We start from the raw sequence: 12,924 nt of genomic DNA on the forward strand, positions 1-12,924 counted from the left end.
TACAGTTGCCAGTGTGCAAGAGCCTGAAGGAGTGTCTGGTGACAGGGGTTGTTCTTGTGCCCTCAGGTATGGACAAAGGGCAGGGAGAGGGCAGAGAGTGGAAAGAGGAAGACATAGCAAGGTGAGCTCCTACCCCTGTCACCTTCACCTGGGACCAGCAAAATCAGTGGTTCTCAACCTTTTAACCTCAAAGTATCCACAACTTTTCTGAATTTATATTTCAGCTTAGTAATTCCAAACCAGGGTGCCATTAAAATTGGAAAAGCTATGGAGGGATGCCTTCAGGAAAAGAAGGTTGAGAACCACTGGTCTAGAAAGAAATATTTCTAATTACAGGTCATTTGGTGTGGTTTTACACTTACAGTTAGCAGTTGATATATCTACTGGACCTAGGATGAGTGTTGGTTTTATTGCATTTAAGAACAACCATTAAGTTGCTATAATTTAAGAACAGCTCTTTAAAATAATGACTAAATAAAACAGGGACTTGGGTGAGGTGAAGAAAAGGACTGGTGGAGTGACAGAGTACCTTGTTCCAAGACTCATTACTACTACTTCCTAGTTCTTCCCACACCACATTGATGGCACAGACAGAAGTGATGATTCTTGCCCAATCTGGCCCAAGAAAGCGCTCTACAGTCATGACCAAACACAAGTGCATGGCTGCAGAATGCTTTAAAAGGGCCCAATCCCATGACAATCTGCACCCTCCAAATTGAAGCACCTTCAGTAACTTGTGTCTGCATGTACCAGGAGCAGGGTAGGCTGATGCAGCTCAGCCCAGTTAGTGGCACTATTTTCAGAATGGCGGGTGGGGGTGGGTGGGTGGGTGGGGGTGTGTGTAGGGAGCAGAGTGAGTTTGGTCTGGGGTTTTTTCAGATGATCCAGTCCACCATCTCACCCTTCAGGACCAGCTGGGTAACCCCCCAGAACAAGCTCCCTTTTCTTCCTTTCCCCCTCGTCCTAATCTGAAAACAGCACCGGGGCTAGGAGGGAAGTAGGGCATTGCTAGGAGAAAGCAGCTACAGGCTTGCAGTGGCTCTAAACAGCAGCTCAATTCCCCAGCTCCTGGGACCCAGCAGTGAATTCTGTTGAGTCTCGGGAATTGTTGCAACTCATGGCACAGTGAGTTGCAACAATGAGTTACAGTGAGTTACAATGGGGAGCTACTCTTCTGTCTGCGACTTGAGTGACAGCATGCCTGTTGCACTACATAATTGGGTTTCCTATACCTAATCTTCCTAAACCCTTGCCTCACTTGCACAGAACTGTGATGGCTCTTGTATGCAGGGATGGCTGCAGCAAATGTACAGCTGACAGCAGGATTTTACCTATATAACACAGGAATGATGAGCTGTGATGTATACATATTGAAAGCATCAGAGTAATTGTTAAAAATGCAGTAACGCTTATAGTTTACAAATCCTTCAAGGTGTCAGAGGACATACTGAATAATAAAGGGTTATTAACTGTTCGATCTTACATTTTGTCCACTGACTTCCACAGAGCTAAATGGAGTATAATTTACCAGTGAATTTGACCTGAAAGTTGCCTAAAACATACCTAAGTATTTTCCGCAAGAGTGATGAAGTTAGCTCCCTTGAGGTGTATATAAAGACATAAAAGTAATATAATAAGTGTTTAAAATACAAATGAAAAAAATATCCCACGTAAAATGAAATGGCAATTGTAGGGAGTTGCTGCCTACAAAAAAAAAAAACTTAGTAAACTGGAAAAATTAAAGTAATTCATTGAATTAAGTCCTTAAACTGAAAAACAGAGCGGACAAGTCATCAATATTAAAATGAATAAATCACCAATGGTACAGCTCTGCACACAGTAAATATGATAATAATTAAAAATATAACCTGTTGCCAGGATGGTGTTCTTGGAAAAATCAACAATAAATGTTCTGCTCTGTTTTTCATAAATAATTGGGATGTAATTTTTCATCTTTGGTGCCCAATGAGTCACCCAGAATGGAAACTATTATGTTTAGAGGTCAAATGCAAAGTCTGGAAACTTACTTCTTTTTCTCCTCTCCATTCAGTTTCTCCCATTTTTCTTCAATTTTCAGGATCAATTCCTCCACGTTGGCCTTTGGGTTATCATTTAACAATTTAGAACGATATTCTTGGGTGAAAAGAGCAATTGCTGACTTGGGTTTCCTTATTATTTGACTACTAATTAAATCATAGGCCACTATCTGTCCCAGTTTATCGTTTACCACATTAGGTTTTTTCGTACTTTGATTTGGGCTCTGCTGATCTTGGTTTTGATCATCAGTGTTTTCATTTTGTTCATGATTTGTTACTCTTCCAATTTCAGGCATCAAAATTTTTACAGGCTCTAGGTTCTCTCCCATGTCATTTTTAAGTGCATGCCCCATACTCCAGTTATCAGCAGAGATGTTAGGTAAATCTTTAGGGACTGCAATTTCATCACTTCTTCCTATTTCATTACAGTGATCTGCTCTCAAAAGATGCTCACTAGCATTTATGCACTGAGTATCTGTTAGTGTACTGCCATCTAGGGCAGAAGTTACTATATATCTATTTGGACTCTCCTTGCATGATACATTATTTATGGAACTGTCTTGATTTGTATCACTCTGGGGCATATCAGATCCAGAAAGCTCTCCCTTATTAAGGATGCCATGAGTGCTATTGCTACACAGTGTTTGATGCTTTAAGCAGACTTCTGTGTTTTTTCCTGCTTGACCATTTTGCATGCCATTATTGAAGGAAAGAAGTGAAGTATGAGCATGCAGATAATTGTTTCCAGATGGTTCCACTTCATTAACAAGCACATCTGTTTGTTCTGTTTTATCAAACACATCCACTGAGGTAACATCTCTTTTACTAGTTTCACAAGATACTGCAGCAGGTAGTGGCCCATATAGTGATATCAGCACATTTTCAACAGCAAGAAGGATAGATTCCTGGGAGGGAGAGGAAAAACACCACATAAGCAATAGGACAATTTTTCAGCAAACGACAGATGGTTCAATACAACTGTTTTATTCATGGTATTTTACAAATTAGTCCAGATATATTTGCATTATTTTATGTTAGGTAGTAGTGCATACTCTTTAAAATACTTTAAAATTCACTAATCAATAATTTAACCCTAAATTTTTCACTATAGGTACTTTTGCTCCATTTATTTATTTTATTTCCACAGAATAAACATAGTGCTTTCCTTATTATGTTAAGCTTCTAGAACACTAGGAATAATCTTTTCTCATTCAGTGAGCACATCTACACATGCGCTTTAATGTGCAAAAGCCTATTCTACTGTGCATTAAAGCATCACATCAAAAACAGTGCTAATATGCAGTAGAATTAGTCTATTGAGCATTGAAATGTCATCTAAAAAGCATTCACTTTTGCTACTGTGCATTAGGGCAGCCTAATACACTTTTATGTAGTACCTCATATTACAGGTTCTAAACTTTATGTGCAGTAGCAAAAGTGCATTAATGAATGTGTAGACAGGCCCAGAATGTACTAACTGCATGTTTTTAACTTCAATCAAGGCAGAATGAAGTAACTTTACACAAGACATCATCACAGCATCAAAAGTGTGTGTGTGTGTGTGTGTGTGTGTGTGTGTGTGTGTGTGTGCACGTGCACGCGCGCGTGTGTATGTGCGCGCGCGCAAACTCACAGAATGGTTCCAAGACTTCTGTATGGAAGAAAACTAAAAAAAAAATTTAAAAGTAAAAGCAGAGTTTTACATCAAATTAAATACGAAAATTAACCCTACATGTACTTGTTTATTTTTGTGTAAGCTATATTTTTCTCATATAAACTACATCAAAACAACATTAAGCCTGTCAGGCTAACCTGCAAAAGTAACAAATTCATGGCTAAAGAAGCTGGAAACATGTTGCCTGATGTTGGTCATGGCTTCATGAAATTAAAAAGTTAAACATGAAATTGCCAGGGACAGCAAACTGTAATGTTCCCTATAGCACATTGTTCTTGTTTCATGGAACAAGTGTTGGGGACCACTGATCTAGATTGTGCCACACTTAGTCATGGTGAATAACACCCATGATTCAAGTTCTCTCATTGATTTCACAGCACTACTCATGATGTAAATTGCTATTCATGAGTAAACACTTACGTGACAGCAGAATCTAGTACTAGGAAAGACTTATAAAACCTTTTATTATTCGTACTGTAGTCTAGTAGTATCATAGGATCACAGGAAACTAGGTCCGGAAGTGAACTGATAATGATCCTATGATCCCAGTCATCTGCTCCAATCCCCTGCTCAAGGCTGGATCACCTTTGCCTAAACCATCCATCAAGAGTCTGCCTAGCTGCTTTTGAAAACATCCAGAGATTGAGTCCATAACTTCTCTATGTAGTTAGTGTATTCCAATGCTTGACGACCCTTAAAATCAGAAAGTTCCTTCAAATCTCCAACCTAAATTTCCTCTGGTGCAGCTTGAGGCCATTGCTCCTAGTCATATCCTCTATGGCCACAGAGGAAAAAGCCTATCACAATCGCCCTTCAGGTATCTGAAGACTATTATTAAATTTCTTCTCAGTCTTCTCTTCCCCAGACTAAATAACCGTAGTTCTTGATCCTTCTCCCAACTAAAAACTGAGCCATTCATGTCTACTCGATGATCTGACCAGTTATGCATCTACTTTACAGTACGTCTGTCTTGTCTGGATTTCACAGATTTCATAGACATTAGGGCTGGAAGGGACCTCGGAAGATCATCGAGTCCAGTCCCCTGCCCCAGGGACAGGAAGTCAGCAGGGGTCATAGGATCCCAGCAAGACAGACATCCAAATTTCTCTTGAAGGCGTTCAAAGTAGGTGCTTGACCCACCACCGATGGCAGGCTATTCCAGACCTTGGGGGCTCGGACAGTAAAGAAGTTCTTCCTTATGTTCAGCTTTAAACGGCCTTGGAGGAGTTTATAACCGTTCAACCTTGTCACCCCTTGGGGTGCTCTGGTGAACAGACGTTCCTCCAGATCCTGGTGAGCACCCCTGATAAACTTATAGGTGGCCATCAGATCGCCCCTGAGCCTGGGCTTTTCCAGGCTGAAGAGTCCCATGGCTTTCAGCCTCTCATCATAAGGTCTGTTTTTCTGACCTCTGATTATGCGCGTGGCTCTCCTCTGCACTCTCACAAGCTTCTCCACATCCTTCTTGAATTGTGGAGCCCAAAACTGGATGCAGCACTCCAGCTGTGGCCTCACCAAAGCCAAGTACAACAAGAGAATGACATCCTGGGATTTGCTTGAGAAGTACCTATGGATGCAAGCCAGCATTTTGCTCGCTTTACTAGCTGCAGCATCACATTGATAGCTCATGTTCATCTTGTGGTCAAACATGACCCCCAAGTCTCTTTCTTCCATAGTGCTAGCCAACATAGCACTGCCGAGCCTATAAGGATGCTGCGGGTTTTTTTTCCCCCAAGGTAGAAAAGCTTACATTTTTCAGTGTTAAACACCATCAGGTTTTCGTCCGCCCATTTCCTGAGCCTGTCAAGGTCAGCCTGAATCGCCCTCCCGTCCTCAGGTGTGGATGCTTTACCCCAGAGTTTGGTATCATCAGCGAACTTGGCCAGTCCGCTTCTGATACCAATGTTTAATGAGAACATCAAAGGAAACTAGGTCAAAAGCCTTACTAAAGTTAAGGTACATCACATCCATTACTCACCACCCCCCATCCAAGAGCCTGTCACCTTATCATAGAAGGAAATCTGGTTGGTCAGGCATGACCTGTCCTGGTGAATTCATTCTGGCCATTCCTAATCACCTTGTTCTCATCTAGGTGCTTCACAACAGATTCCTTGAGGATCTGTTTCCTGATCTTGGCAAGTAACCAGTCAACATGACCTCAAATGTAATTCCTGGATCTTCCTCCTTCTCTCTCTTAAAAATGGGCACTATATTTACCCTTGTTCAGTCATGTTGGGCCTCACCCAACCTCCCACATGCTCTTAGAGAGAACAACCAAAGACTCCAAAATTACCTTAGCCAATTTTTTCAGTACCCTAGGGTGGATCCCATCCAGCCCCATCAGTTTGAAAGCATTTAGCATCTCTACATAATCCCTAACCTGTTCCTCCACTACTCTAGGCTGTCTCTTCTATCTTTGCTGCCAACCATGCTTGTCATCTGGAAGCTAACCATACTGGCGAAGACTGAATAAAAATAAGGTGCTAAATACTTCAAGCTCCGCTGCATCACCTGTAAGTAGACTGCCTTCTACATTCTGTATAATTTATTTGTTTTTTGTCTTCTTTTGACATACTTGTAGGATCCCTTTTTATTGCCTCTTGGCTAGGAACAGAAATTATACATAAATTGGTGTAAGTGATTGGAAACCAATTCAAATCTGTAACATAACAGAAGTTCAGTGCACATAAACTGCTTTCAAAATCGCCACAACCAGTTTAAAATAAACTTGGATGGACATAGTATCAGACTTAACTGATTTAGGTTAAATCAGTTTATTGAACTTCTGTTCCAGATTCCCTCTAGATTCAAGTTAACCAAGCCCCCAACATCGCAGAATGCTTTGCACCTCTGCTGCAACCCCTTGCAGGGTGGTCGGGCTAGCCTGCCCAAGCTGTTGGCTCCAGCCAAGCAGAGAGGTGTGCTCTGGCACCCCCTAGCTTCTGGCCTGGGCCACTGCAGGCATATGGCTGCATTTCTGGAATCGAAAGTAAATGTTTGTTCATTAGTTTATCAGTTCAATCTACACAGTCTAGACTAACCTGTGAAGATTGAATTGATTCAGCCTTGGGCTTTTTGATTGTCTGCACTTAGTCTTGATGTCTCATGTGAGCTGCATCTCAAATCTTGTTTTGTCCTTCCTAATTTTCTCCCTGTATGTCCATGTGATACTCCTATACTGTTATCTAGTAATATAACCAAGTTTATACTTGTAGAATTCTTTTTTGAATTACCAACCCACTGAAGTGACTGCAGTCTAGTTAGGCTAATCCTGTTGTACTTTCCAGTCTTCTGTCACATCAGGATAGCTTGCTCCTGCACCCTTAATATGGCTTCCTTAAAGTACAGCCAGCTCTCCTGGACTCTGTTTCCCCTCAGGCTTGCCTCTCAGGGAATCCAGCACACCAATTACCTGAATTTGCTAAAGTTTACTTTTCTGAACTCTAGCATCTTTATTCTGCTACTCTGCTTCCTTCCTCACCTTAGAATTTTAAACTCTAGCCTTGGGTCAGCGTCACTCAAGTTACCTTTTATCTTTACACTCTCAACCAATTCCTCTGTTTCTGAGCATCAAGTTGTGCAGAGATTCCTCCCTAGTTGGCATCTCTGGCATCTGTAGCAAAAAGTTATCCCTACCACACTCCAGGAGTTTGCCAGACTGCTTTTTCACTACTATGTCTCCCTCCCAGCAGATGTCCTGATAACTGAAGTCCCCCATTAAAACCAGATCCTGCAGTTTGGAGAAACTTCTTTCAGCTGTTTAAAAAGCCTTGTTCACCTGTTCCTCCTGGTTGGATGGCCTACAGCAGGCACCAACCACAAATCCCTGTGTTACTCTTTTCTCTGACCTTTATCGAGAGGCTTTCAACAGGCCACCTCCCAGTTTGTATTGCACCTCATAGCACATTTACATCTTTCTATATTGTAAAACATTTTCTCCTTTTTCCCCCCCACCCATCCTCCCTAAATTATATCCATCCATGACAGTAATCCAGTCATGTGAATTATCCCACCACATCTCTGTAATCCCAATTACTTCATAATTGCTTGACTGTACTAAGATTGCCAATTCTTCCCATCTATTCCTCATGCTCTCACATTAGTATATAAACATTTTAGGTATCTAATATCAGATATTTGAATATTTCCAGTATCTAACTAGTCTACTAATGTTCATTAGCCCATTTAGTATAAATAAGGGCTGTCCAACTGGCAGCCCATGAGGAGTTAATCTGCAGCCCCTGGTATCCTGCTCAGACTCCCCATAGCACTCCAACTGCAACAGCAGTCTGAGTCTCCAGGCTCCCCCTCCCTCCTCTGGTTGCTGCTTTCTGCCACCACCCCACGGGCAGGGCAGGGCAGGGCAGGGCAGGGCAGGGCAGGGCAGGGCAGGGCAGGGCAGGGCAGCGCAGCACAGCACAGCAGCATGGGAAGCTGAGGGTGAACCTGGGCATGCAGTGCAGCAGGAAAAGGGAGGGAGGAAAGCACGCAGTCACGAGGGGGGGGGAGGGAGAGTCATAGGAGCATGGTGTAGCAGTAGGATGCTAGTGTGGCTGTGCGGGGGGCGGGGGTTGCAGGCATGTGGTGCATAGTGAGTGGGGTTGCTGGTGTACAGTGTAGCAGTGTGGAGAGGCATCTGTGGGGTGTGTGGCTTAGGGAGGCTGTGGCTCATCTTGATGTGGCCTGTGGGCATGCAGCCCCCACTGGTACAGCCACCTGGAAGTTGGACAGCCTTGATACAAACACTTTAATACCGCATAAAAAAATTGTGAAAAAAAGATAAAAGTTCTGCTTAGTTTTAGTCACTACAAAATCTATTTAAAATGAAAGTTGCTATAAAAATTAAGTACCAACAATGACTGGCTTAAGAGGTCAGTGAAACTAGAAGTAAACTCTTGACTTCTATTCTTTAAAAATCAACTTAAGTCAGCTTTAAATCAAATAACTACTTATTTGAATAAATAATTTTCACAAGAAACAGTTACATTACAATAGCAGTGTGTTACATACAACCATAATTCTGCAAAGCCTAAAGCATATTCTAAACACCAAGCATTTGAAACCCACGTTGATCTACTTAAAGTTAAGTTTTTGTGTAAGAGTTTGTAGGATCAAGGCCAAAGTAAGTATATGCCAAAGTAAAAAAAAAGTAAAATATTAATTACCTTATTATGCAGTAAGACCTGAGTTTTATCAGGTGTTAAGTTCACATCCACAGCAGAAGCAGGTATAGTAATTTTAATAAAGAACACAGGGTACAAACGAGAGGAATCTTTCTGAGACTTCAGATTATAGTACTGTCGAACTAACTATGGATAAATTCAACAAAGAGAAGTAGTCAATAGAAAGAACAGATACAAAGGTAGGAAGCAAAATCCTACACTATACAAATTAAGAATCACTAAAAAAAAAGTTCCCCTGGGAATTTCTGCATATAAGAATACCCATAAGGGCATTTGCAAGTGATTTCCATTCCCTTTGTGCCATCTGTCTCCCAAAGAATCTGCGCCAAACTACTGATAGTGGCCACTTGAGCTTTATAAAATTGTAAGCGTACTCCATTTCATATCTTTGGACTAAAAGCTACGGTTGGAGTTAGAACTGATGCCCAAAATGGGCAGGAGATCCAATGCTTTTTTATACTTTTTCCAGCCCAAATGCATTTACTTCTGAGAGGGAAAGGGAATATGAACGTATATGCATGTATGCTAAAATTAATATTATTATTTTCTATGAGAAGAAAAAGGATGTATGAAACCACCTTATTCATTAATTTCCATCGTGATCAAGCTCACCCTCTCCTGGAGATTGGGGTTCCTTTGTAATTCAAATCAAAATTGGAACAAAAAGTTAAGCCCTCTCTTAAATCTTGCTTGATTTTAGGATTTCATGCATGCATGCCCTACAGGAACTGGTTTCTCTAATGTCCTGGTAGAGTTAATAAAAAAAAAAAAAAAATCTAAACTGCCACTATGAGACTATTCAACCATTCTGTTTAGGTTTGAACTTTTCTCAGCAGGGTAGGCCTGTGAAAGGACCATGTGTTTCTATGCAGAATCACAGATCCTTCTAGAAGTGCACGTACTGAGTGCAGTGAAGGGGGGGCGGGAATCATAAACTCTCTTTCATAAAACAGACAACTATGGATTAACTGCTGAAAAATGCAATTTACCCTCATGACTTGCTTTCTAAACAAACAGTGAACTACAGTTACATGATACACCATTTTTTCTTCCCTCTTAGAACAATGCAAAATTAAAATCACAGTTTACACAGGAGTCAGACAGCTTTGGGTCCAAGGTGGGAATGATTTCTTTCTGTCCATCACAAAACCTACCACACATACATTTGGTCAGGACTGGCAGTTACTCCTCCGAGAGCTGAACTAGAATAGCAATGTTGCTGCAAATCAGAATTGGTGTGCTCTGGCACAGCTGAGGGGGGAAACTTGCACTGTATCAAATTCTGCCTACACTATGCCCTGCACTAGCCAATGCTATTGAACTATCACTTTCATTTTGACTAAATACACATACAAAATTTTTAAAAGAACATATGTGTATATTGCTCAAGAAGCCCAGCATGAATAACCAATGAATAATGCGACCGAATTGAGACTTTTATATTGTTTTCTGACACTGACCATAATCTTGTTAAAAAAAAAAGATATGCAGGATTCTTAGAGAAACCCATGAAGATAATTCTATTAGAGTTGGCTTCAAAGAAATGTTTAATACTTCAGATTTCTTACCTAAAACATTTGGGGTGAAGTTTTTCTAGTGGTACTCTAATTCAGTACCTATAATCTAATGTATTAAGTATAAAAATGTTTATAGATGTCTAAAGTACAGAAACTGAAGTACTGATGCATTCATCTAAAGGCTGAGATTTATTACTGTGATGCAATGTACTTGGGGCTGCCCTTACTAATCATCCAGAAGCAGCAGCGGGGGCAGAACACAGTAGTCTGCCTTCTGATGGGGTTGCACATTACTTCGGTGCTCCAGTTTGCATTGGCTTCCAACAATTTTCTGGGCATGATTCAAGGTGCTGTTCTTAACTTTTGACCCAAAACAGTCTGGGCCCTACATAGCTAACAGATGCCACCTTTGTTATGTTCTATTGTGATCCCTACATTCAGCTGCTATCAAGCTCTGTGTGCCACTTTCATTTGACGAAGACATGAGAGTTCATTCTCAGTAGTCACTCTTCAGCTTTGAAATTCCCTCCCCCTTGCAACCCAAAGCCAAAAGCTGGATGGTCTTCCAGAAGTGATGATAAACAAATACCTTTTTATTTGGGCAGGATTTCTGCAGGTGGCATTAAATTTGGGGGTACTGTGTGGGGAAGGTTTTTTATTACATATTGTTTTATTTTAATATTGTTATCAGTTTTTCTAAATGCAACTGTTTTTTTGTTGTAAGCCACCCTGAGCTTCGGGAGGGGACTACATAAATGTAATAAAAGTAAAAAGAAAAGAAAAGAATTTTGCAACCAATTTATGCTAGATAACAAATCATGAGCAGAAAGTTAGACTTGATATAGGTCTCACTTCAAATAACCTTATTTTCATTATACTGAAAATCAAAAGCCAGATGACAGTACCTTCAATATTTCCTTCTGATGTACTGGCCGATTGTTTATAAAAATAAAACTCCTTTCTGAACTTGAAAGACTTGTCAAAGACTTGTCTGAATCAAGTTTTGGAAGAAATCCAGAAAGCGATATCTAGAATTGTAAAACAAGCACAGTACAATGTAAAAAAAGAAGTCTTCCAACACATTTATTTAGACATAACAGGGCACTCGTGAAGTGAACATAACAACATAAGAACTTCCATTTAGTGCATCAGGCTGTAGGTCCATATTCCCCAGTATCTTGTGTCTCAGTGGCAGAGAGTAGATGTTTCAAAGGAGAGTGAACAGACCAGGGTTTTTTTCCCACTGTTCCTCTCCTGCTTGCAGCCTCCAGCATTTCCAACACCAGACTGTGGCACCAAACTCACCCAATGACCCAAGTGTGAATTGCTTTTGAAAATTACAAACCAGGCCCAAGAAAAGAATTAAGAGAAACTGAGAAAAATAATATTTTATCTATTTTCCTCTCCAGAATGTGTTGAGAAATTCCTAGCCCAGACCCTCAGCTGCCCCAGAACTCCACTTGTTGCAAGTGAGAAGGTGATATAGCCACAGAAAAATCACTTTAAGTCTCCTCTGCTGGTCTTCACAACAGTCTCAGGGGCTATTCTACAGCCTAGGATTATCAGACCACAGTGCCATCCCATGTCTGCCTGACAGCTATAGCCGCACAGGTAGGAATTGCTGGAGCACAACCTGCTCCAACATACAGCTGGCTGCCTCAGTTCCCTCATGGTCATAAAGCACCTGTAAAGCAGTCATTAGCTCAAAGCATTTTAATCAGAGGCCAGAGTCTGGCTCCCCATGCCTAGATTGTTCAAGTTTACTCCAGGCATTCTTACAAATCCTTACATTCTATCCGCTTGGCAAGTTTAGGCAAATTTATGAAGCATCAACAAGGAAACAAAACAGCCTACCTGAGACATGATGAGTTGTCTCAGAGCAATAAGATGCTAACAGACAGGTTCCTTGTGTTCCGCTTTGTAAATCAAATGTTTTATAAATCACAGAACACAACGCATGGCTGATTCTTGTGGGATACAGTCTCCATTATCTCTACACCACCAGTTCACAGAGTAGAAAAGTTGCTAGCCTGATGCTTATTCAGTAGCTTAATGTGAAACAAATTTGAGGGGATCTGGTTCAGTTCCCAGATATATAGTGCTCATACCATGAAACTCCTGAAATAACTGACATGCCAGTTTGTAGGCTCAGCAGAAAGGCAAGAGAATGACTAGGCAAAGAGATTAAGCCAGGACCTCATTTCCCTGGGTCAAGGCTGAAGCACATTGTCAAGGTAGTGTTGAGAATCTTGACATGTAACTATGCTGCACCTGTTCCACCTGTATTGCAGATAAATAGGAAGCTTGTTGTCCAAAGCTGTGCATCCAGCACCTTTCACAAACAATACATTCACACAGTTGCAAGGGCAGGGGAAGAGAGCCATATACAGGCTGAAAGAGTCAAACAGAAGTTGCCTGAAACTAGGCACCTAAATCCAAAATGAGACACCTAAATCAAAGTGTCTTGCTTTCCAGAGATGCTGAGCACTACTAAATCTAATCATTTTCAGCAG

General features: G+C 41.1%; 1 protein-coding gene across 6 annotated transcripts in view; it reads right to left on the minus strand.

Moving 5' to 3' along the window:
• PMS1 (PMS1 homolog 1, mismatch repair system component) overlaps positions 1-12,924 on the minus strand; it is an 80,586-nt gene that overhangs the window by 21,257 nt on the left and 46,405 nt on the right. For 4 of the 6 annotated variants that reach the window (XM_025193106.1, XM_025193107.1, XM_025193105.1 and 1 more), the window contains 4 exons: positions 11,317-11,439; positions 8,877-9,020; positions 3,670-3,702; positions 2,028-2,941 (listed from right to left, as the gene is read on the minus strand). In XM_025193106.1, coding sequence (XP_025048891.1) covers positions 2,028-2,941; positions 3,670-3,702; positions 8,877-9,020; positions 11,317-11,439 — 1,214 coding nt within the window. The remainder of the gene's footprint in view (positions 1-2,027; positions 2,942-3,669; positions 3,703-8,876; positions 9,021-11,316; positions 11,440-12,924) is intronic. The other 2 variants (XM_025193108.1, XM_006036764.3) reach the window with 1 other exon arrangement.

The sequence above is a fragment of the Alligator sinensis genome, unplaced genomic scaffold (assembly GCF_000455745.1).
Source record: "Alligator sinensis unplaced genomic scaffold, ASM45574v1 scaffold555_1, whole genome shotgun sequence".
In the NCBI taxonomy this organism is placed as follows: domain Eukaryota; kingdom Metazoa; phylum Chordata; order Crocodylia; family Alligatoridae; genus Alligator; species Alligator sinensis.